This window comes from Heliconius melpomene, chromosome 7, assembly GCF_056956725.1.
Source record: "Heliconius melpomene rosina isolate 202511_hmr_F chromosome 7, ASM5695672v1, whole genome shotgun sequence".
Lineage (NCBI taxonomy): Eukaryota > Metazoa > Arthropoda > Insecta > Lepidoptera > Nymphalidae > Heliconius > Heliconius melpomene.
The window spans coordinates 2,806,403-2,831,298 of NC_140395.1; the positions used below are offsets into that span (position 1 = coordinate 2,806,403).

The 24,896-nt window shown below is 29.8% G+C and overlaps 3 protein-coding genes across 16 annotated transcripts in view; 2 read left to right on the forward strand and 1 right to left on the reverse strand.

The window, feature by feature from the left end:
• Positions 1-16,746, forward strand: part of PIP5K59B (Phosphatidylinositol 4-phosphate 5-kinase 59B) — a 51,690-nt gene extending 34,944 nt beyond the window's left edge. For 8 of the 14 annotated variants that reach the window (XM_085188482.1, XM_085188485.1, XM_085188483.1 and 5 more), the window contains 2 exons: positions 3,836-3,871; positions 4,700-6,222. In XM_085188482.1, the coding sequence (XP_085044608.1) occupies positions 3,836-3,871; positions 4,700-6,165 (1,502 nt within the window). In that variant the 3' untranslated portion in view covers positions 6,166-6,222. Of the gene's footprint in view, positions 1-48; positions 2,991-3,835; positions 3,872-4,699; positions 6,223-6,500; positions 6,721-6,832; positions 6,928-7,329; positions 7,440-11,561; positions 15,667-16,532 lie in introns of those variants that run through there. The other 6 variants (XM_085188491.1, XM_085188493.1, XM_085188492.1 and 3 more) reach the window with 3 other exon arrangements.
• Positions 16,747-16,840: 94 nt separating this feature from the next.
• LOC146537315 (uncharacterized) lies at positions 16,841-23,085 on the reverse strand. The gene is made up of 3 exons (XM_085188500.1): positions 22,609-23,085; positions 20,631-22,530; positions 16,841-20,430 (listed from the first exon to the last, which is right to left on the reverse strand). Exons 1-3 carry the CDS (start codon positions 22,961-22,963, stop codon positions 17,013-17,015), a joined length of 5,673 nt encoding a protein of 1,890 aa, XP_085044626.1. The 5' UTR covers positions 22,964-23,085; the 3' UTR covers positions 16,841-17,012.
• Positions 23,086-23,285: 200 nt separating this feature from the next.
• On the forward strand, positions 23,286-24,808 carry LOC146537316 (uncharacterized). Its single transcript, XM_085188497.1, has 2 exons — positions 23,286-23,432; positions 23,691-24,808. The coding sequence occupies exon 2, from the start codon at positions 23,707-23,709 to the stop codon at positions 24,643-24,645; it is 939 nt and encodes a 312-aa protein (XP_085044623.1). The 5' UTR covers positions 23,286-23,432; positions 23,691-23,706; the 3' UTR covers positions 24,646-24,808.
• Positions 24,809-24,896: the final 88 nt, after the last annotated feature.

Sequence of the window (24,896 nt, forward strand, 5' to 3'; positions counted from 1 at the left end):
ACCAAAAAAATAAGCGATAGAAAATTAACAAAGCGTTTTTATACGCAGGGAGTAAAATCATCGGTCGGCCTATAAAGGACTATAATCCGGAATACATGAGACAGGCTAGATTATCACCTAGGTCTTCTATAAGATCTAGTATGAGTGATTTCACTGATACCACAATATCTACATGGAATCAAAGGCATCAAATGCCCACGGAATATCCCTCAGTTTTGTCTGACAGACTCAAAGTTATGGATAGGGATAGACTGACGTTGCCTTTTCAAAGACGAATCGATTTTGATACTTCTAATCTAAATCCGAGAGATCCGGGGCCTTCCTACGCTGATAATGTATACAGATCGTCGATACAAGATCGTATGGAATCTTTGTCTGATCAACTAACTAAAGTACTATCGACTGGTGCAGGAAGTTCTCATATAAATGGGAGTTTAGCAGATAGCGGTATACAGACAGACAATACGAGTACAAGTGTACCTCAAATATATATAGCAGATCAAGCCGTCCCAGTTATTAAGATATTAAAAGACGCGGCAGTCGACACGAGAAACGATAAAAATCTCCAAGACATACCATTTATAGACGATGACGACGAAGAAAAATGGAAACGACGATCGAACTTAGAAAAACACAAAAGTATGTCGAACATACCGGAAAGAATCGACGAAGTCAGTTCCAAAGAACATTCCAATGAAAGGTTATCAAGTAGCCTCAATCGAGCAAAATCACCGACTTTTGTTGAGAAATTTAAGAAGTTTTTCATGGATATAGGTTTCGTTAAAGCAGATAGTGCTCCACAAACAGGAGATTCGAACACGTTACCCAAAAGTCACACGTCTAGCTACAGAACTAGAAGTGTCACGCCTACAATAATAGAGCGCGAGGCATCGACTTTACCTAAAGATATGAGATTTAGAAAAGTCAGATCTACTCAAACGGTCTACATTAAACCAGAATCTCCTAAAATGTCAAACGACGAAAGCAAACACGTGTCAGTAGTTCGTCTAAATGGCGACGAACATATACAGGATTCGTCGGAAACGTTCGTCAAGGAAGTTGTTTATATTAAAACCTTAGAAAATTCAGCAATTTATAAAGGAAAAGACAGTGGAAGTACAATCATAATTGTTCCACCGGCTGATTGAAGTTTTATAGCTTAGGCTGGTTTATATTTGAAGCTATATAGCTTTGTCCATGCTTCTGTAGCAAGAGTAATCGATGCGTTATTACGGCTATTTATTATATATAAATAACTTTCTATTAAAGACTGTTTACAAATTTTTAGGAAAAAAAAATCTTGGGCTTTTTTTGAGGTTATATTTCAAGCAGGCTCTTGTAGTTGTTTCTGTATAAAAAATCTATCGAGGAATATAAAAAAATATATATTATATTCAACGAAGAAAAGCTTTTAAATTAAAGACATTTAAGCACAAAATTGTAATAATAATTAATATTATATCTGATATTATTTTATAGTACAGTATAGCACACGTTAGCATCACAAGTGTAGAAAAACACGTTCCTAATATCCAGTGTACGTAATTTTACATTTAAATAATAATATATTGTATGTATATTAAATATAAATAAAGAAATTCTTTTAGTTATTTATTTGATAATTTTAAAGAACATGTATGTAACTAATGTGTAACTGTTTGATAAAAAAAACAAGTAAACATTGCCGCCAGTGATTTGATGAAATAAAATTGGCGTTAGGTTCCGCGAATCAAAATAAAATGCCTTCTTAATATATAAAAAGTAAATTATGAAATTCTTTTTTCACGCTTTATCCCTAGCGGGCTAGCGGGGTAGCGCCAAATATTAAACTAAAATTGACCATTATACTAAAATTTTGTAAACCAAAAAATGTAATTTTTATCACTTCTTTTTAATGATATATGTATGTTTTTATGTAATGATGTCTATTAGCTGCTAATAGTTTGTTATTTTGCATAAAGAATACTTTATTTCAAGAATACTTTACACAAATTGTTTTTTAAAATGAGATATTTAAAAAAAATACCTATTTTAAATAATATATGAAATGTGCCTATTTAAATATTAATTATTCATTAAAATAATGCATTAATATTTTTTGGTTTAGTACATTTTAGTATAAAACTCAATCGATATACAGTAAATAGTCACAAATATATGAAATTATAACTGTATGGTTGTGCGTGTAATTGTTGTGGGTACAATCCCTACTCTGGGGGATGTTAAAATGCAAAGGCAGAAAGTGGAGACACTAATTTCTCTCTGCTTATAATGTAATAAAATATTTATAAATTATTCTATGAGATTTCTAAATTCCAAATATGAAATTCAATATATATTTTTGTTTTATATTTTTAAAAATTCAGTTTATGTTTATTGACATGAATATCGCCTGTTTATTAATACAGGCGATATTTACTTAATTTTATTTTATTATATATGCATAATTTTATTATATATTTTTTTTTAATCTGTAATATAGTTTTATTGTATAATATACTGTATAATGGTTACCTCATATTGTATATTTGGATTAAAGACATTGGAATTGTTTGTTAATGTATTATTTTAATATCCTCAAATAGTCGCAATTATTATTTTTTTATGAAATATAATGATTTTTTTTTATTTTAAGGCTTTTTATATAAAATGCGACTTTAATTCAATTTGAATGTGATTTAAAATAAACAGAAAATTGTGTTGTGTCTAGAGTCACTTATATTACTAGGTTCTCTATGCCTATTCCATCCATCCATCTTAGAGTTTAATTCATTTTCTTTTATGGGATCGAACCCACAACTACTGCGCCATTATGTCCTCCTAGGGATATGTAAAGAAAAACGCTATCTTCTTGTAGATATTATTAAAATAAATAATGTTTTATTTAAATTATGTATAACAAATTGAATGGGAAACTTATAAATAAGATGTGACGTAATATGTAAATAAGTTGGTTGAAAATGTTGAAATAAATGCAATCTTTTTATTTATTTGTCGTATTTTTTTATTAGCCCGAGAAAATATTTATTAAAGGCAATATTAAGAAATGTCTGATAAATTTCTGTAAAAATAAATTTGTAAAAAAAATTACGTAAAGGCGACGTAGGTACATAGCAAATTACTTCTTTTTCATATCTTATTATTTTTAAGGTTTACATTTTCTTCACGAACGAGCAAGTTATTAAAATAATTATTTCTGCCTATACTATATATGTCAATAAAACAAAGACCAATTCAATTATAACATTTAAACAAGATACTCCATTCCTCCCCTCCTTATTTTCTAAATTAAACGGAATTTATTTTTTATTTACATATTTATTATTAAAAATAAAATCACGATTTAGATGCTTTGGCGATTGTTTGTTTTAACCAAGCACATTTATGATAAACTTCATTCCCTTTAGGCATAATATTTGTTTACTTTTGTGTATTTTTTTAAAAATAACTTTATGCTAACTAAAATGGCAGCTTTTTAATATATATCATTGTACAGCTTATATGTGTATCCAAGCAATAAATTGGTAGTTTAATAATACAATTAAGTAATTATAAAAAATAATAAGTTCATTCATTGCCACAGCTTCGTGCAATACCCTCTTGGAGAAATTAATTGTTTTGTTTTCATTTCTTTGCTCCAGAGAGACCAAAGTTCGGTGTTGAGTTACGCCACCCTCTAAGTCGAAGGGATTATTATATATTTTTTCATTTTATACAATAAAATTATTGCTTGGAAATATAAATACTATTTATTGTTTATATATTCGTATATGTACTTATACCCTATACATATAATAAAAATGTAAATATATTTTGCACGCTATCAAATGGATAGGCGCTACAACGTCTAGTTGTGTCGCCACAAAAGCAGGTGAGACTGATAGTTAAATAATATATTTATATGCTAAATTTTAGTTTCAAAGGGGTAATGGTTGTGGGTTCAATTTTGGCCTCGGTATATTTTGCTTAAGCTATAGCCGAACGGAATACTAAGATTTTGCAGAGTATAACAATCTATCCAGACAATTATATAATTTGTCACTAGTAAGAATCAAACCCACACTTCCAAAGCAACTACGTCTGTATATACAATAGATTAAGACATTGGATTCTTTAGTGATGTCTTGATTTATTTACAATATATAAAGTTATAGTTCAATTGTAAATATAATGCTTTTTTATATGAAAAAAAATCACAAGTATTTTACTAGTTCCCCAAATGCCCTTGTAAATCTATTTGTTTATAACGTTTTTAAATTATGTATAACTGAGAAAGTTATATTCAAAATTATTTTCAATTAGGGAAACATGTGAAAAATGAAATGTTTCCAAAAATAAACTTATTGTCATAATTCTGTTCTTTCCACGCTGCTATGACCTTTTGGATCTGATACTATTGGGTATACTCTTAACCTACTTCTACAACTTGCATGCTTTTCACTTCTTATGCACCAATAAACGATACATTCACGGTCAAGCTCAATATAAAAAATATAAATATAAACACGCCATTTTGGATATCTAAACCATATCTTTATTATAAAAAATAACGCTTTTAACACAAACAATTTGTTACTCCGCGCTTTTATTCATTCTCCTTCCGTGCCAATATAACTATTGTGTTATTTCTATATTATATTTTACTGTATTTATTTAAATAAATCTATACAAATATTGCGAGTTTTTTAATGCCCTGTAGTGTCCCTTACTGATGTCACAGCTCAAATTACGCCCACATCAGTGACGTCGCCGATCTCGACGGCGGCAAAGGTTTCTCAAGCGCCGCCAATGGCGACCGTTTCTGAACCGGAAATAGCTTTTCCGGCAGTTCTCAAAGGATCTCAAAAACAGAGGATTCCGCCCCCAGTCCCTCCCCGAGGGTCCCCAAAGACCAAGCGAGGGGGTGGTAACTCTCAAACGTCGAGCCTCGAAACTAAAGGTGACTATCACACTTTGCACATATCGGTTAACGATATACCGCAGCAAACTCCTATCACAAGTAGTGATGATGATTTTGGTTTTTATGGGCATGGTATGAAATTTAGAGAACCTATTGCATGCCGCGTCCCACCTTCTATATCTGAACACTCTATTAAAGTTACTAAATTAGTGGCGTCTAACTCTTTCCTGAATTACGCTGAAGAGGCTGACTGTATCACTGAGAGGACTAACCCTGGGAAGGATTTGATTGCTCAATCGACTATGATGGCCAAATTCAATATTGATAAAACGGTACGAGAACATTTGGACACTGGAAACTATGACGACGACTCGTTTACAGATACTAGCAGTGACGAAGTTATTGTTGTTCATGAATTCGATGAAAATAACAAAGTTACAGTTGACACGCTAACTAAAGCTAAAGTTAAACAATTGTTAGACGATATTAGTCCTGCAAAGCATAGATCATCTTTGTATAGAAGTGACTCGTCAGAAGATAGTGCAACACCTCCTCCACGACCAAAACTAACAGTTCCGAAATCTAAACCCTCCGGTATTATTGCCAGAATTAATACATTAAAGAAGATACCTACAATACAAAAGGATTTACAACTTTCTGATTCTGAAAAAGTGCCTGGAAAAAGTAATTCTAAAGGCATAATGTCTGGCATAACCAAGAAATTCAACTTCAATCAGTCAAGAAAAGATAAAAATCGAGGACTCTCGCGAGTAAAATCGAAACCAAGAATTGAAATCAAACCATACTCAGAAGAACATTCCAGAGAGAACAAAGATGAAATGGTGTGCCATAGAAAAGCTAAAACAAAAATCGATTTATTTCAAAAACAAATACTTAAATCAGAATCTGAAACATGTTCGGTAAGTTCATCACGAGACAGCATCTTATCGACTGTTAAAAACCGAGACATGGTTAGAGAAACGAAGAAAAAGTTTGAACCTCCTCAGCCTAATAGGGGTCCTGTGAAGAGACCTAATTATGGCAAAAAATATAGAGCACCTGATCCTGTTGGACTTAAGCCAAAGACTGGCAACGTGCATGACAAAATAAGAAAATTCTCCGTCACAATTGTGCCAGAGCCAAATCCACCACGCCCACAACTGACACCCAGGAAGAACTACGAAGCGAAACAAACCGAAATATTTAAAACCTTCGATAACAAAATAATGTTTAAAATGAGGAAAGAATTTGAAGAAGTACTGTGATTACGTTCCAATTCGAGATATATTTTGATGTGATTTAAATTATAAGCATGATTCAATCTTACGTCTTTTGTATTTCTATTTCTTATATAACATAGTAGATGCTTTATAACTTTGTGTTGCGTACAATAGTTTTATGACAGTCATTTAATTTTACACCAAAATATTAGCTTAGACCAATTAGGTTAAAACCCATTAGTCTACAATCATTTCATTAACCATCTACCATTAGTTCCACCAGTTTGTCTTCATTCTTTAGCTTATATCCCTTTTATTTATATTTAGAGTCCTGCGCGTGCGCACACCAAAAGCTAGAGTATAACGCTAGTTGTTTTTAGCCGGTGCGCCGTTGTCCTGTTGCTCTACGCCCCCGCCGCCCTTTGAAGAGGCGCTCCCGCCCCGCACGAGTCGCACTAACTCCTCGTCCACGACGTCGTCGAGCGCGTCGGGCCGGCGACGAGGGGCGTCCAGCGCGGCCAGCGTCATGACGACGTCGTCAGCTTCGTCGTTGGCTTTGACTCCGGCTGCGTTGAGCAGCGCTAGGAGTAATGAAGCTAGGTTAGTTTTATTTTTGTGAAAAAGTTATTTAATATGTCTGAATTGGGCTATAGAATTATTGCAGACTTTTTTTTTAATTTGTGTATGATATTGCTACTTTATATATTTTCAGTGTATGTTGGACGCCTCCGGCTTCTGTAGAAGGATCGACCCCCACGTGGACAGAAGGCACGCCTAGTTTTACTGAATCCAGTAGTAGTGAACAAGGTAAGCTTAATTAACTTTTATCAACTTTACTGAATTAATTGATTTACTTTTAACGTAGAATTTATGCATTATTTATACACTTCGCGCATAAAAAACTATACTGAAGGTCTATTAAAAAAACAATTTAAGATACAATGTAATAATGATGATATAATCTATTATTAATGTAAACTATTTCTTACAGCTCTACGCTGTGTTTCGCACTTATAGTAAGATAGACACAAGGAATTTAGTGTTAAGATACTTCCTTTCTCTGAGAGAGAGAATGACAGCATAAAATACTTCAATCTCCTAGCATGGCATCGAACCAACACAACTGACGCGATTACAGTCATACACTTGTACTACTGCGCCACAATGACCTAAGGGAAAGAGTGTTTTGATTAATACATTTCACCACAGGCTACCCCATAACACCTATGCGTGGTGCTACCCCGAGTTCAGGGCGGCGCTCTCCGCGGCCCGCGCCGCCCCCGCGCGCCACTCCTATCAACTGCCTCACTACTGAAGTGGTGAGTTTACCGCCATTTTATGTTAGGTGACGGGTGCGTGACAGCTGTCAATATGATTGAGTACAGATAATGAATACACTAACCATGTCCTAGCCAAAGAACTGATCTGAAAAAAATATCAGTACAAATCGGTCGGTTGACAGCTGTCGGATTATGAAACAAATAAATTTACGCAGATTATAAAACTACTAGGTAAACATCGTATTAATTGTCTTTTATTTTATTATATCATGGTTTTATTTGGTTCTCACATTAGTTTTAAGACACAAAGGCATTATGTTGGAGATATGTAAATTGTTGTGATTTTATCTATATATTTCTTGAGTTGAGATTTATGAAAAATCAATGTTATTATTTCTAATTAATTTATCTTTTAAAGGTAATTTATCTCTATTACACATGATGTTTGTTTAAATTGTTTTATAATCCGTGTAAACTTTACTAACAACACTAACTACATATAATAGTAGGTTACACTGCTTGCTGTAACTGACATGGATTGCCAACTGTTGATTTGTTACTTGATTTAATTTCATACAATTATGTAAAAATAAACGATTTTTTTTATCTAAATCAGCGTAATTTTGCAATACAGTAACTATTATAATAAGTTGTCAATCTATCAACACAACGCATACAAACGCATTAAAATACTATAATATAGCCGTTAAAGCCGATCTTTACCATGTTTTTATCTGTACCTGTATTGTATGCGTAATTTCTCACAAATAAATATCTTAAATGAAGTATTCTTTCCTTCCTTCCTATTTATTATAAACAAAAAATAAATAAAAATGATATACTATAATTATAAAAAAATCGTATGTTTTCACTGGTTAAGACTGGCTATAACCGGTTTATATGTCGATATGCTTTCACATTGGTGAAGGATTAACACTAACCTCTCACTGTATTATCACTAGACGCAGTCACTTTTAGCACATTATGCAAAACTTTTTCAATTTTTTTTTCGGAAAAATATGACGTTAAAAAAGACATACATAAAGACATGATATACTATTATTTCTAAGTATTTAAATAAAAAATTATCTCAAACTAGAGTAATTTTGTCTAATGTGCAATAGCAAAGCTTAGCATAATACACATTCATATTTTTTTACATATAGAATGGAAAATACAGATTATATATTATTATTATAAATATGAATTTCATTTTACTATAACCTTAAATCATTGAACACATTTAAAAAACGCTTTACTTTACGCTTTGAAAAAACCAATATTACAATACATACACTTAAAATGTATTATTTAGATTTTTTAATAACTATCCATTCTAAATGTGTATTATTTATAGTGTATTTATAGATAATTTCTACAGCATATGCATTCTAAATTAATGCTACGATTTTTTTGGACGCTGCTTCTATGGTGGGTAGTTGCAATTAAAACAAAGAGTAGAATTCGATTACAAATGATTATTTTCATTTTATATAATCGCTCATACGTTTTTACGAACGACGCTAGCTTTCTAGAAAATTTAGACAAAATTTATTTAAAACACAAAAATAGCTTCCATTTTGTGGGAAGCGAATTAATTTTTAAAACTTTGATGTAGACTTTTGTAACTGGTAACAAATTTAATGTTGCCATGTTTAAGTAACGTGAAATAATATGCCAAAACGTTGGACCTTTTGAATAATAGAAACGGACCGTTTTTTTGTATAAGTGGGCTTTGTAGGTTATTTATTATCTGTAAGAAACTTTTTTTTTGTAAATTTTTGCAGATTTTTGTATTTTTTTTTATCTTTTACAACTTGAATAATTTATTTTTCTATAACGTTTTCTCGTCGTAAGCAAATCTATGACTCTGGCTACATATATTGTTCGTAACATTTATTTTTGGGTAAATATCTGCAAAAATATAGAAAAAAATAATCACGACACGACTGAAAGTTTAAAAGAAAGTAGAGAACTTTTTTTAAAGCACCAATAAAAAAACGATTTTGTCAAGTTTTTATATTTTAAATTGTTGGTGATATTTATTTTTAAATTGCGTAGTAATTTATCGACGCCATTTTGTAAATTGGCATAACTTCATATCATTTAATTTACATAGTACAAATTTGGATACGTTAGTGTAATTTTTATAATTAGTAAAAAGTATTTTTTCTTGAAACTTTTCGATATTTAAATGATTGTTTGTTTTATTTAAGGAAAGTAAGGCATTGCGTAGAAAATTTAAAAAAAATTGAGTAGCGAAAATAATAATCTGTGACTTTCACGTTACAGCTTCCATTTTATGTGTTTCCGTTACATTTAATCGAATCCAGAGAGAATTTTTAAGTACTAAACATTTTGAAGTCATAGTTCTTATCAACAATAATTTTTAATCTATATTACAACCATTTATAATCATAAAGTGTTATTACTTAGCTTTATTTGTATATAAAAAGGATAAATTAAAGAAAACCGTCGCGATATATTTTAGAATTAAATTTTCCATCACTATTTTAGGATCCAGCAAATTTTAAATGTTCAAGTTTCATAAATAGCGTGCAAAATGTTTAAAGGTTTTTTCAATATCGCATTATTCAATATTTACTTTCTGTGTTGCCATTATCGCTTTTATAGACGTATATAAAAATAAAAAACTTTTTGTAATTCCGGCTATAAAATGGTATACTTTTTATATAAATATAATTAATGCAATTAAAAGTAAAATTACTTGTTTATATGCATAAAATACATGTTTTTTTATTTGTATTAATTGTGGTATGGTATGGTCCTCCAATTATGGTTATATTAATTATATATGTCTGTAAAAGTGTAATTTGACATACCAAGTTCAGTGTTGCCAACATATAGACGACCAATGTTACTGTTGATAGCTTAGAATATGTAATCGCAGTTAAAAGGTTGTTCGAAAAGCAATTTATATTGGCTTATATATATATAATCGGCTTCTTGTGGGTGTTTAATATTAAAATGTATCCGTTTGATCTGTTAGTAATTTTGAAAAATAAAAGATTTTATCCCTCTGTGCTCTGAAACACAAATAATAACAAATATTTGACATTACAAGCATAATCTCATAAAATTTAAATTAAAAACGTAACTTATACAATTTGAAAATTATTACTCAATTGTTATAATGCAATAGTGAAAAATACTTAAAGTATCCATAAGAAAAGGATATTTTTATTTCGTCTTGAGAATATATAAAACTTGAGAATATATAAAACTTATTATAATGATAAAGTTTTTCTCGTTACATATAATTATTCAATTATTACCTCATTTTTTTATTTCTCCCTCGAAAGTAATAAAAAACACTTTCAAAATAACTAGTAGATCAAAATAAAGCTTTCCTTGTAAGGGTTGACATTTTTATTTTAATATAGGATTACTTATAAATAAATATTTTTGTTAAAAAATCATGTTTTTGAATTAAGTTACATGAATATATTACGTTCCAAATTATTACAAGTAAAAAATGTCGTATCTCAAGACAGGATTTTTATATAATTAATCGGTTTAACAAGTCCACAATATTTGATCTGTTAAGAAAAAAGATCAGATCAGAATATTCAAAAATATATATATTAAATCGTTAATAAAAATTTCAATAACTATTTATAATATCTAATATTTTGTTTTATCTGTGTAATACAAAAATCTAAGTAATATTATTTTACTATGGTCACCCTTACAAGGACAGAGGTGTGTGAAATACGTCGTTGTTACTATTACACTTTATATTCTGTTGTTGTTAACTATTTAAGGTGTAGAATAAATATTTGAAAGTAATATAAATACGTTATTTCCTTTATTATCATTACCTATCAAGTATTAGGTTTTAGATTGCATGTTGAGCTACAAAACATAAACAGTGTTTGGCGCGCTTTGTGCATGATTTTGACATTTTAATCAAATGTTTTATAAAAAATGTCGATTTAGTAGTTATTTTTAAATAGCAATTCAAAAAGGTAAGAGATTGGTTTTTTATTAATAATAAAATTATAAATAAATAAACAATATGGTAAAAAAAAATACATTTTTCTAAAATGTCTGTTAAAGTTCATTTCTTAATATATGAAAAAATATTATACATTATATATATATATATATATATTATTTTATATTATTTTATCACGCCAGGTCGAAATAACACATCTGACATCAGAAACGTCAAGCATTTCAATATCAACGTACGAAGTGCATCAAAAAATGCAAAGCGAAGAGAAAATTAGTTAAGTTCGTCAAGTAAAACTGTGTTGTTGCTACGTAACTAAAAATATATACCAATTTCTAATATAATAATTTTTTATAGTGCGGGCAATAAAATATTTCTGTGCATTAAGTGAAAAAAAGATATAGATTAGATTACGGAGCCCCGTAACCGTAATCGAAATTATCAGATATCCGAAACATATAACTATCCGTAACCGTAACCAAAACCGATTTAATAGTTCCGGATAATCTTTGATATGGGCGGAGTATAAATAAAACTTGTTATGACAGTTTATTTTATTTTGCCTGCCGAGCTGACACACTAGCGCTTAGTACACATTAGTATGGAATAGCGATAAGTACGAAGAACTTTTGTTACTAAAAATGATAAACAGCAAATATCACAAACTGTCAATAACAGATTCTTTAAAAAAAAGTCTCGAAAGTCTAAGCTCTGTAACCTAAATTATAGAAAACTATCGCATAATCTGAAATAATTCTATATCTGTAACCGAAATCGATATAAATATTCTTTTTATATCCGTATCAAGAACCGAAATGTTACATCCGTAACGTCCATATATAGGTACGGCAATTTTTCTTATGCCAATCGTATTTTACTTCTAGAAATGTGTATTGATTGAAGTAAAAGAGATTCGACTATAAAATTCTCAACTTTATGCTCATTTTAAAGTTGAATTGCACAAAATTTCACTTTTATTTAAGAAAATATTATATTTATAATATTCGGCTATTCATAAATTACGTACCACGTTAAGAGGGTTATAATTAATAACTATTTTAAGTGTCAAATTGTAAAATAGAGACCAGTCGTGTCGCAGGGGCACATGCGTGCGGCTGCAATCTGGGTTCGATTCCCACTCGAGGAAATTAAATACTTAATATTTTCATTTCTCCGCTCTGATAACGAGGTATAGTCTCCAGAATTCGACGAAAAGTGTTGAATGAAACTTCCGTTCTTAATTTGAACGGAGTTTTTCAACACTAGGTTCCCAGTCCCCTGTCTACCAAGCCATGTGTGGTATACAATGTGACTGGGTAAGCAGGTCTCAAATGTGACCAGCTGTAACAATAATGGGGTCGAAAAATTATAAATTTAACGTGAAGTAATTTATGGATGGCTCCTATACCATCTTTAAAATGTGCTAAAAGTGGTGATTGGAATTGTATATTACTATTTAACTTGTGCCTTTTATACACTAGGAACAAAAAATATACTTAAAGTAAAAATATGTGTTTTCGTTTGAATGCTTTTCAACAAAGCCCTTTTCACTTCATGCACAGATCTTGTGTATCTCAAGCTAAAAAACTAAGTTAAAATGTTATTTTTAAATATATCTGCCATATTATTTTGTAAATTGAGCACATTATTTTTAATGAAATTTAACCTAACTATAATTTAAATCTGTTCTAACAGCGGTTCTTTAAATAGTAATGGGATGAGACAATGTATAATTTTTACTTAAGAATTTAAGTATTATTTCGGTGCTTTTTATTTTTATAACTTTATATAACTTTATGTCATTAAAATAAACACAATCCAAAAGGATTGTTCCCACACAATAATTTTAGGTTCCAACCCAAGTATTGATTTCCCAAACATAAGAATTATATTCAATATCAATGAACAGAATACTGCGTTAAGTTACGTTATTTCTAAAAGAGAAATAAATAAAGTTCTTTGTCGTCGCTTTAATTGAAGAAGTTAGTCATAATAAAAGTCCTTACGTTTTAGATAAAGCTAGAACATTGTGTTAACCTGTTGAATATTTATATAATTGATTGTCTAGTATAAATAAGTTTATATGAACATATAATCGTAATAAGGTAATCAACGCTAAAGAATCTAGCTTTTTATAAGAATCTCAGTTCAATACGCTTACAAATGTACCTATAGACAAAATAATGTTTTATGTAGCTCTAAAAACAATAGGATGTTTGTTGACTTTAAAAAAAAACAAAAAAATCATCTTTTATATAGATTTTGTATTTTAGTTTCTTCAATTGTTTAAAATTAAGTAATTATATTAGGAAAAGTTAAATGTATATTACCGACAGAGTCCATACTAAATACCATAAAAATTAAACTTAGGTGAAAGGTTTCATCGTTAGATCGCGCTATTTCAGGTTTTAAGTTTTATGTCATCCTTTTATCAAAATAGTCTTTAAACAAATGTTTTTAGCTCTATCCTGCACACAGCAGGGTAGGCAGAGGGAGCCTGGGAACCTAATGTTAAGACAATCCGTTCTCATTACGACGCTTCCGTTACCAAAGCGAGGAAATGAAAATATAAAATTTTTATTTCTTCGCTACGGTTACGAGACAAACGCTGCGTTAAGCTCCGCCGCTCTAAACGCAATGAATCAAGAATTTGGCGGAAATTGGAGAACAGAAGTGTTTAATGAAAAAGGAGTGGGGTTATGGGGTTCCCAGGTTTCCTCTGCCTACTATGTGCGGGTACACCATGAACCAAAAAAAACTTTTATATTCTTTCTCTTTATTCCTCTTATCTCATACACTATACTCTAATTTTATCTCTGTCTGTAGTGAGCATTCACTATTAAAGTAGTATTAAACAAATATAACTGCCATAACTTATTTATTGGAAACTTTAGATTTAAATATTAGTGTTAAGTGTGTAATTTAGCAAACCTTGGTAATAAATTGGCCATAATTATAGATTATTTTTTTAATGTTTATCTTTTAAAATTATTCTATTGGCTATGACTCATTGATTTCTTGAATTTCATGAACTTGTCAAATTAAATTAAATCTTATATCTTTTTATAATTCTTTAAAATAAAACATTATTTTTTGACTTTTTATAGTAAAAGCTTTTTTTAGCTAGCATACAGCCCAGTCACAAATTATGGTCAGTTTATAAATACATTTATTATTTCTTTTGAACCTTTTGAGGCTGATCTTTGATGAAATTTATATATTATTTACATTTTTTTTGGACATAATAATTAATAACAATAAAATATTTATTAAAAAAGCAACACTGATTTTAAAAAATACCTGTGAACTACTTAGATGCCTGTATTTTGTATGCACCCTCTTGAAATGCGCCATATATCATACGATATCTCAATACTACTGAACATATTTTGATGAATTTTAATCTGTTTCCTAAGTTTCCATTTCAATTAAAAAGGATAATCTCGATATCACTATAAGTTTTCAAAAATAATTTAGAAAAACATATATAATTATGAAATAGGGCACACGTGCTTAGAAGTATAAATAAAAATATGATCCAATACACATAACTGTCAAACTGATGGCTACCTTTTTAAAGTTGATTCAAAATTATATAAAATTATTAGTATAATACTCCCTTAGTTAAGTTACTTTTTGAAACGTGTACCTTTAAACTACTAGTTTACATTTTCTTTTTATTATTGAGATCTGATTTTAATACCTGAATCAATGTTTTTATAATTTTATATTTAGGTTTTTGCTCAAACTTTTTTTACTTTATGTCTATATAAACAATTTTATAGAATTTTAAGTTGTATTATTCTTCTTTTATTATAATCAAAATTTGAATTTTTAGGAATAATGTATTTATAACTGCATTTATATGCTTCAAATGTATTTTAAAGTATTTTGGGTCCATATTATACACATAGGCCCTAGATTAGTCTAAAAGTAGAATGTTCTAGTAGAAAAAAAAATGTTTCTTCGTTTTAAATAAGTAATATTGTATCTTATGTTTGAATATACATTAATGAAATTCATTGTTAAATTACTAGAGAAATAATAAAAAAACATTTGAAATGATCCTAAATATATATATATTTTTTTTATACAAATAAAGCTTTTTTTTTGTAATTCTATTTCTACTAGAATATACTATGAAAGTTGTTCAAATGTAGCGTAAATAATTGTTGTTTAATCTGTAATTTGTACAGTGATTTGTATCTGTTGAACGCTAGCTGTGTTGTATCTGTGCAAAAACGTACTTATTTGTATATCGTGTTTTGATTAAACATATATTAAAGAGTTTTTGGTGTTGTTTTTTATTTAATTATTATTACCTTCATTTGTTAATAATATGAAAACATATTTTAAATACATCATCTTATTATAATTGAACCTATATAATAATGTAGGAACATTTTGTAAAACAAATATTCTTAACAATAAGTCTTTTAAATCCTTTTTATTTTTTTTTCAATTTTATACATATTTTCAAAATTATGATAAGTTGCTATTTTACTATATAACTAGTTATTATGAGAATATAATTTAAATTAAATATACTATGCTATACTATATTTATTAAAATTCTTATTATATGAATATTCACATTATTAGATCTATCGCACTACATTATGTACATGTCAGCACTTTTTGTATCACATGTTTAGATGTTATTGTTTTTGTGCTAACAATTGGTTTATGGTGGAAGGTAAGATTTTGTTATTTGTTTTCATATATTCACTCTTTTTTTTTTATATTCACTCTTTTTTGCCGACTAGCAGGGCAGGTATTGCGTGTAGAATGGCGGAACTTAACGCCGCGCTTTGACTCATTACTAGAACATTACTAGAAACCCACAACCTGTCGCACAAATAGTTACACGTTTGTGCCCCTGCTTCACGACTGGCCTCTAATAATTTCATCAGAATCTTGAATTGGGAACCCAACGCCGTACTTTGTCTTGGCACACAAAGAATATAAAAATATTTCAATAATAAAAATAATATATATATTTTTTTTTTGTTTTCATTTTCCTGCTCTGGTAAGAACATCTCAGTATTCAAGTCTGATAACACTGCCTGCCCTCCTATATCCAGGAGATGTGTTAAATAAGTAAAATACATAATATTTTTATAAAGAAATAACAGTTAGCATTTTGTTCTTTTCAGACTCGATTGTGAAGGTTCCTTTATTTAATAACAGCTATATGATATCACTAAGTACCAAAGATAAAGGTAATTTTTTTCTAAGAATATTTTTTTTCATATTTTTTTATTTTATTTTGTGATATTGAAACCACAGATTATAAGTAATTAATTATGGGTTGATTTTTTTGTGACATTTTTCACTTTTATACAGTAAAATAAAATATACTTCCTTGAAATATCTTTCTTTTATTTATTCAACAATTCAAAACAAAAATAAATTTGCAATAACAGGAAACGGTAACACAAAATTTATAAATAATACATTAATATATATTATACAGTAAATAACAAAAAAATCTATATAAAACTGTAAAGGCAATTTTATATTCGTCAAATAAAATAAAAAGAACTTAAAATCTTAAATATGAATGTAGATTTTTAAGCAATAATGATAGCAAGATTTTCTTAGAAAATTGAAATGGATTTTTTATTTTATTTTTTTCAACTTTTATATCCAGCCATTACTTCTTGATAATTTCGTATATCACTTTCCCTTTCATACATAAACTTAGGCAGCTTAGAAACTATCTTTGCGCCTTCTTTAGTTTGTCTTTTTTCCGCATAAATTCCTAAAACAGCTTTTTTAGTCTCGTGCAGCTGTAATATATCTATGGGCTCTATTTTCTTTGTAGTCCGACATTTTTGGGAACTAAGTAGAACTATTTGATCATCATCAGATAAGCTTAGTATCGTGCGTTTGCTTATTTTTTTTATTTGACAAGCCTTCACACTGACATTGGTTGAATATTGCCTCGATTTGGTTTCTTTTATCTTCTCTGTATTCTCGTAATAAGAAGAAATTATTTTTTTAGAGTTACTATCATAATTTTGAGTTTGAACATCAACTTCATTAATTGTTACAGTGTCTTCATTGAAATCACAATTTACTTCTATATCTGTTTTGTTAATTTTTCCACAACAACAGGCTCTAATATTGTCGTTAATTTTAAGTTTTTGAGCCATTTTATTACATAAGCAACCACAGTTTTCTAATTTAGCCGAACTACTGTCACTGTTGTAATCACTGTTATCATCTTCTGAAGTATATATCTTTTTGAATTCTTTGCTAACCGATTGTGCCGAAAGGGTATTATTTAAGTAATTTGTGATGCTGGTGGAATTTTTAAAATAAATATCTTTTAAAGATTCATATGTTTCATTGTTGATATCAATATCGAACTCGCTACTATCTGATGTCAGCACAGCATGTAACATTTGACGCAAACGTTCCTTGTTCTTAAGTTTGTCCTTACTGGGTGACTCGAATATTTCCTTAAGCATTCTCTTTTTCTCCTCTTTATCGCGTATTTTGTGTACAATACTTTTGTCGACATTTTTAACTTCTGATTGAGTATCGTTCCCAGTCACAGAGAAGCTAGTAACAGATTTTTCATCATTTGTTGTGTATATGTCATCTTTGCTTAGTTTAATATGACTTTCGGTTTTAGCAATTAATATATCGTCAAAATTTGAACTGGTTTTATTTGAAACCGTTAAATTCTCAGTTTTTTCAGACTCAGTAAATTTTGAAGATTGTGTTTCTTTTAATTTAAGTAATTCTAAACTAGATTTATTGGACGCTTTGTTGATTTCACAATCAGACAAATCAATCGTTGCTGGATGTATGGAAAATGTTGGGTGATCTATGACGTCACTATAACCAGTAGAAACTGATTGATATTTTTCAGATATTTTCTTAGAAAATTCCTCAGTTATTTTATTCTGACTACTTTTGCTTGTTTGCTTACTAGGTACTTTATAATTTTTTATAATAATATTTATACTAACACCTTTTCTATCTGAGTTCTTATTGTTCTCATTTGATTGCTTGTGTTGGTCGTTTAGAATAACGACTTCTTTTGAAGCTTCGTGATGCATACATATTTGCTGTTCCTTTTCTTCTGTTACTATTTTATCATAGTTTTGTATGTTCGTTTCTGTAGTCTTATCTTCTTGGTTAAATTTTAAATTAAAATTTATTTCAATTATATTAGATAGGTTCATATCGCTACTTTCACGATTTGTTTTTAAATCTATTTCTTTTTGTAATATATCTGGTTTTGTAGTGACAAGTCTTTGAATTTGCGATTCTCTGTACATATCTTTCACAAATTGCATTCTACATTTATCTGTTTTTCTATAATCTTTTCGTTCATAAAGGGTTTGACCATCTTCGTCTTGAACTTTTATGTTTAAACCTTCTCTTATTTCATCTGTACTCGGTGAGCCTTGCCTTAATTTAACAGTTATTTCCTCACGTGAGTTAAGCCGTATTACTCCATCATCAACTGCAGGTAAACAATCTTTCGAAATGGTTTTTGGCATTGCTGCTTTTTTTAAATGTAATCCGGTCATTTTTGGCCGACATATGTTAGCTTTAGCTGAGATATTTGCTGTTGGTGGTGGAGCTGGTGGACAGTCTTCAATTTTGCGTCTATTAGCACAATCAGGACGACAATCTTTTAAAGATGAACCCGAACATTTATTGGAAGTTTTCTTTACCATATTTTGTTTTGAAGCTATTTTTAAGCTTAATTCTGATTCCTTAGATGGTGTATTAGATACTTGAGATTTAAGCGGCCAAGGAAATTCTTGGCTACAAACTTGTTTCAGTTGGGATGGTGATGAATTGCACGGTGAATTGCAAGATTGACAATTAAAAGGTTTACGAGGAGGAGGAGTTGAGGGCGCTGTCAATTGTAAGGGACTTTTGCAAATTGCACAATTAGGTATACTTGATATTGACATTTTCTTTGGACAGTCCCTTTGGCGTGAAGGATTAGGTGACATTGGTGGTGATCTTATCCTTGGTGGAATAACTTTTACATTAGAACTAGACGATCGAGGTGATAAACACTTGGATATAGGTTTTTTAGGTGGCTTTGTTAAACTGACAGAAGAAGATTTTTTACAAGGGGGCGTAAGACACGGAGGAGGTGTCGGAGGACAAACTTTTTGACATGGTGTTTTGGGGTCAGAAGGACAAGGAGGTGGTTTTGGAACGTTACAAGTTGGTGAGTTCTTTTTCGAACATGCCGGCTTTTTTTCTGTGAGACATGCTTCTTCACAAGGTGGTTTTGGTATTTCACATGGAGGATCGGGATTAACTCTGGTACGTCGCGGACTTGATATATTTTTACAGTCATCACAGCCACCTGCACCTTTAAAAGATAATATGCCTTCTACTGTTTTATTTGATAGTTGTTCCCTTAGTTGTTCATGTAAAATATCACAATCTTGTAAAGAAACGCGTTTCTTACACTTCCTACTCGTTGGACTTGAGTCTATATTGCGTTCGTCTACTTTAGGACAGTCACCTAAAGGTTGTTGTGCATCTTTATCTTGAAAACTAGGCACATTACATAGTTTCTTGGCATCACTGTTAAGCCATTTAGATTTATTGTTTATTTGAGCATAATATTTGCGCCGTTTAAAGACTTCTAGAGAGTCTTTAGGCAAAACTCTTTTTCTGTCTGTGTTAGATTCACCAGCCTTTTTAAACCTATCGAAAAACTTAAAAGACTTTTTATCTTCTTTTCTATCTTGTTCTACCACAACGCAGTGACTGCAAGAAGAAGTTTCACAAGACGACACTATAGTTGAATGTGCCAAGTAATCTTCATATATATTCGGACATGACTTAGATCCATCGCCTTGATTATTAAAACTTTTTATAGAGTTACTGGCCGAAGAACCATGTAATTTTGAATCACTGACACACCAAGAAAATATATCAAGACCAAGAGGAGTGCAATTTTTGTAGTATTCTTGTAAAAAACTTTCAGCTAATTCACATGTTCTTGGGGCAGGCAAGAAAAGCTTGGATTCGGTGTCTGCAGGTTCACTATTGATTTTTAATCTGAAAAAGTATAGGAAACATATACATATTTCATTACCTTCCTCAATATAAAAAAAGAATATAATGAAAGAGTACACTAAAGAAGCATTATTTACCGTATTATTCTTAGTATGTAGATACGAAACTATAAAATATACAATAATGACAAATTACTAATTAATTTATGAAAAAATAATAATAATATAAAATAACTGTCTTACATAGGTTTTCGTAAATCTCGCTGTGTGATGATTCCAACACCAATAACATCACACCGTCGTGGAAAACAAACGTCACTGCCTTGAATAACCACATCTCTTTGAAAACACGGGCCCTTCATAGCTTTTTCAAAAACATTTGCAGTTATATTTTTATCGTATTTTACCGGTATATCTTGTATAACACTATTTTCTATTTTCCGCCCTTGACCCTTATTTTGTGAAAAAGATTTTAAATTTGGCATGTCATATTCAATGACATTATAGACTAGTTCATCACTTGTTTGATCTCTCTTATCATCACTGCTCTCCGAAAAATAACCATCGGGTATGTCTATTACAATATATTCCGAACTTATTGCTTTATTCTGTACATCGGTATGCAAAATCAACTCAATGTGTTGAGAGAATGCTTTAGATTTGTCTACAAGCCATCTTTGATTAGATATAGTTACTTCAATACTTTTTTTTTTAGTTGTGGATTGTGGTTGATCACCCGTAATAGTAGGTATCATCCAAGCTTGTACGCTTTGTTGTAGAAAATTAACTTGAGGGTTTCTATACGAATATTGAGATGAATCTCTGGTGGTCACGTGACTTCTAGACTTAAAGACGAAGCCTGTATTTTTATAAATGCAATCTATCAGCTCAAACACTGTACTGCTGCTAGTACCGTACATGTTGTTATTCCATCTAATTTGGACACTGTTTTGTGAATCAATTCTATCATGTAAGTATCTCCGAAACCACGCTTTCCTTAACACATCACATTCTGGCACACCTTCAAACCTTTTTGTGGATTCATTCATATTGTATTCAGTTGGTGCTCCTATTTTTATCATTAAACCATCACCCACTTCGCATCTTCCAGCTGTAATTCCTTTTTTCGATTTGAAAGGCTTTGATTTGTCTTTGCTTTTTCTTCGGAAAAATGAAAACCGTTTTCCTTCTTTCTTCTCTTTTTGTAATTCTTCCTTTTTTGGTAATACAAGCTCTACTTTCTTCTTTTGTTTCTTTGTTATAGTAGTCGAATTTTCTGGTGACGATTCTTTATTACTTTCTTCTAAATTGAATTTATTACCCCATAATTTAAACATGTCCTTCACATCTCGACAATCACTATCGACAATCTCAGTTGACAATTTATCGGTTATTTTATTTGTAGTTATATCTTTCTTATATGCATGTAGATCAGACTGGCTTGAGCTATATATTTTAGTATTGGAATAAGATCGAGCTTCTAGCGATGGCGGATCAGATGCAATTGAAACATCTCTTTTACTTGTTACACTGCTTTTGCTTGAAATTTTCATTATATTTGAATTGTTTTTATTCTCTTTTTTACCTAAACGAGTCAAAGCCATAAACCGTCTCTTTAAAATTGAACTTTTACGATCAGTAACAGGTTTTTCACGTGTTTTACTACTGGTAGAAAATATTTTTCGATATTCTCGTTCTAATTTATTTTCTATAATAGCAAGAGATGTTTTGCTTTGCTTATCATAGCTAGGATTCTCTAAATTGTGTACATGTTGTTCAAAAGAATCTGAAGAAAAGTTTTTGCTGTCATCAATCGTCATTATTGTTGTTGATGTTATTTTATTGTCTTTCGACAATGGTATATTTGTATTATCATTTGTTTTTAATATCAATGTTGGAGCTTCTGGAATCGATATTTTTTTCTTTTCTTGATACTGAATATCTTGTATTTTGTCAAAACTACTAGTATTGTCATTCTTCTCGATAATTATATTAGTGGGACTCGTAGAGATACTTATTGTTTGAATTATTGGAGATAATTTCTTGCTGATTATGGAAGCTTTCATTTCTTCCATTATTCCCCCTACGCACTTAGATGATGTCGTTTTTAACTCATAATAATTATCAATCCAACGTTTTCTTCCTACAAAATTTATAAAACATAAAAATTTAAAGTTATTTATTTTTTGTATATTATTATTATTTTTTTTTATTTACTTACTGCGCAAATAGGATAAATCTGATGAACCCACACCCTTGTCCTCAGTTTCAGGTAAATATATTTTTTTAACTCTTCTCCTGTATACTGTTTTAACACCTCCCACTCGTAATTCAGGAAAGTCATTTGTGTCAAAAAACCTCTGAGACCTAAATACTTGTCGAGATGCAAAGTATCCAACTTCTTTTCTTTTTATTTTTTTACATGTACATACCAAATGATCTTTTTTACTATTAAATTGACAACCAAAATCGTTAGCGCTTAAATCGCTTGCTCCAAACGAATCCTTGTTATATGTATCCTGTATACAAACGTATCTTACATCTCGATTTACATTAACACCTTTAGTATCTTTCATTTCTTCTTATTTATCATACTTTTTAACTGCTTATTCATTTTTAATGGATTCTCTTTTAAATTATTTTGTTGGTATTACTTTAAATTTCTTTACATTTTTTATGTGAAGTCGAAAATTTTAGTTTTGTGACATCAACTTTATTATTCTTTTTTTAATTTTGACACTACTTTTGGCAGGTTGTGAGATATAGAGGTTTTATTTGTAATGAATTTATTTAAATATATTTTTTAATATATATATAATACCTATGTATTTTTTAAAGATATAACAAACACATTTATTATATATTTTTCAAAATAACAACAATCGTCATCATCTTGTGAAAGAGAAGAATAAACAAGGATTATTCGTCTTCGATGTCAATGTGACAAGTATATTTTGTTATGCCAATTATTACTATTATTTTATATGCTTATTAATTACTTTATTTTTTATTTTTTTACCCCACATTATAATGAATTGGACTCTAGTAAGTATTTTGTATAAAACAATTATTTACTTATAAAAATATCAGCAACAATTCATATTTAACTCAGAAGTGCGTTAAATATGAATGCGTGCTTCTAAATTATTTTAAATATTTAATTGACAATATATCTTATATATATTTAAGCTTGCAACCATGGCGTGCAATTTAGACAATCGAAAATTAACCTGATATTTACCAGAATATTAAGTCTACAGCCAATTTAGAACTTCAAAATGTCTAATAAGAATTTTTTTGCAGAATCATCATCACTCACATGATATCTGACTCGAAATATAAAACTATTCATATAGACATAGTTACCTATAAACGAAAAACTAATAAAAGACGAAAACTAACTATGGACAAAGATAAATATAAACACAACACTAATCGTTTCGTCTGTTCAGTTTGTTTAAACAGAAATGCATCAAAAGAAGACACAAAATATATTGAATGCTGTAGACGAAAGTCTAAAACTTGTCCTATTTGTCGGAAAAATTACAATCAAAGTACAGATAATCTTGAACTTACAAAAGAAACAATCTTGGCTAAGAATGTTCAAACTTCGCAATCAGATGTAACTAAAGGTCTAAGTTTATTAAATGAAGTCCTAAATGAATTCCAAAATAAAAAACAATCTGTTACAAAAAAAGATAAAAGCAAAACGATAATACTAAAAGATGCTTGCGTAAATACTGAGAGGAATGTTCCCAAGTTAAGTGTTAGCAAAATTTTTAACTATTCTATTATTGAGGATGCCATAAATAGTAATAACTGTAAATGCTCCATTATCAATTGTCAACCAGAAATGAAAACTTCCGTACCTTTGTTTAAACATAAATCATCTTCGATTCCACAAATGAAGTTAGATGAACTAAAGAATAGTCTAAAACAGAAGACAACTTCAAAAGACGCTATCGAAGAAGTAAATAGAATGTTTGCAAATGTTAAAAAAATAGATAAAGCAGAAAATAATAGGCCTTTAATAAGAAATGGCCCTCGAGTCCTACCAGTCGTAAAAACTGGAAAAGTATGTGATTATAATGAAGGTATAGCAACATTAAGTTGTAATTGTCAGAATTTTAAAATGTCAAGTGGAGATTCCGAATGTTGCCATCGTTTAAATGACGAATGTTTGCATACGTGCTGCCATTACCAGCCACGATTAAATGTTGAATACTGTAGCAACTGTCGTAAGAAATTCGATCAGTGAAGTACTAGAAGATTTAAAACTGGTTCGTTCACAAGATTGGATAAAAATTGGGGATACCATGGGAAAATGTTAATGAAACTCAATATATAAATCCCAATATCTTTATTTAAATACCTAAAACAATTCTTTAAAGTGTGTTCAAAAATAAAAACTTTCTGAAGAACACTTTGTTTTTTCACTCCTAAAAAGAATAAAATATATTGTTTACATAAAATTATCACAAATCGTATTAATCATGTTAGGATAAGTTT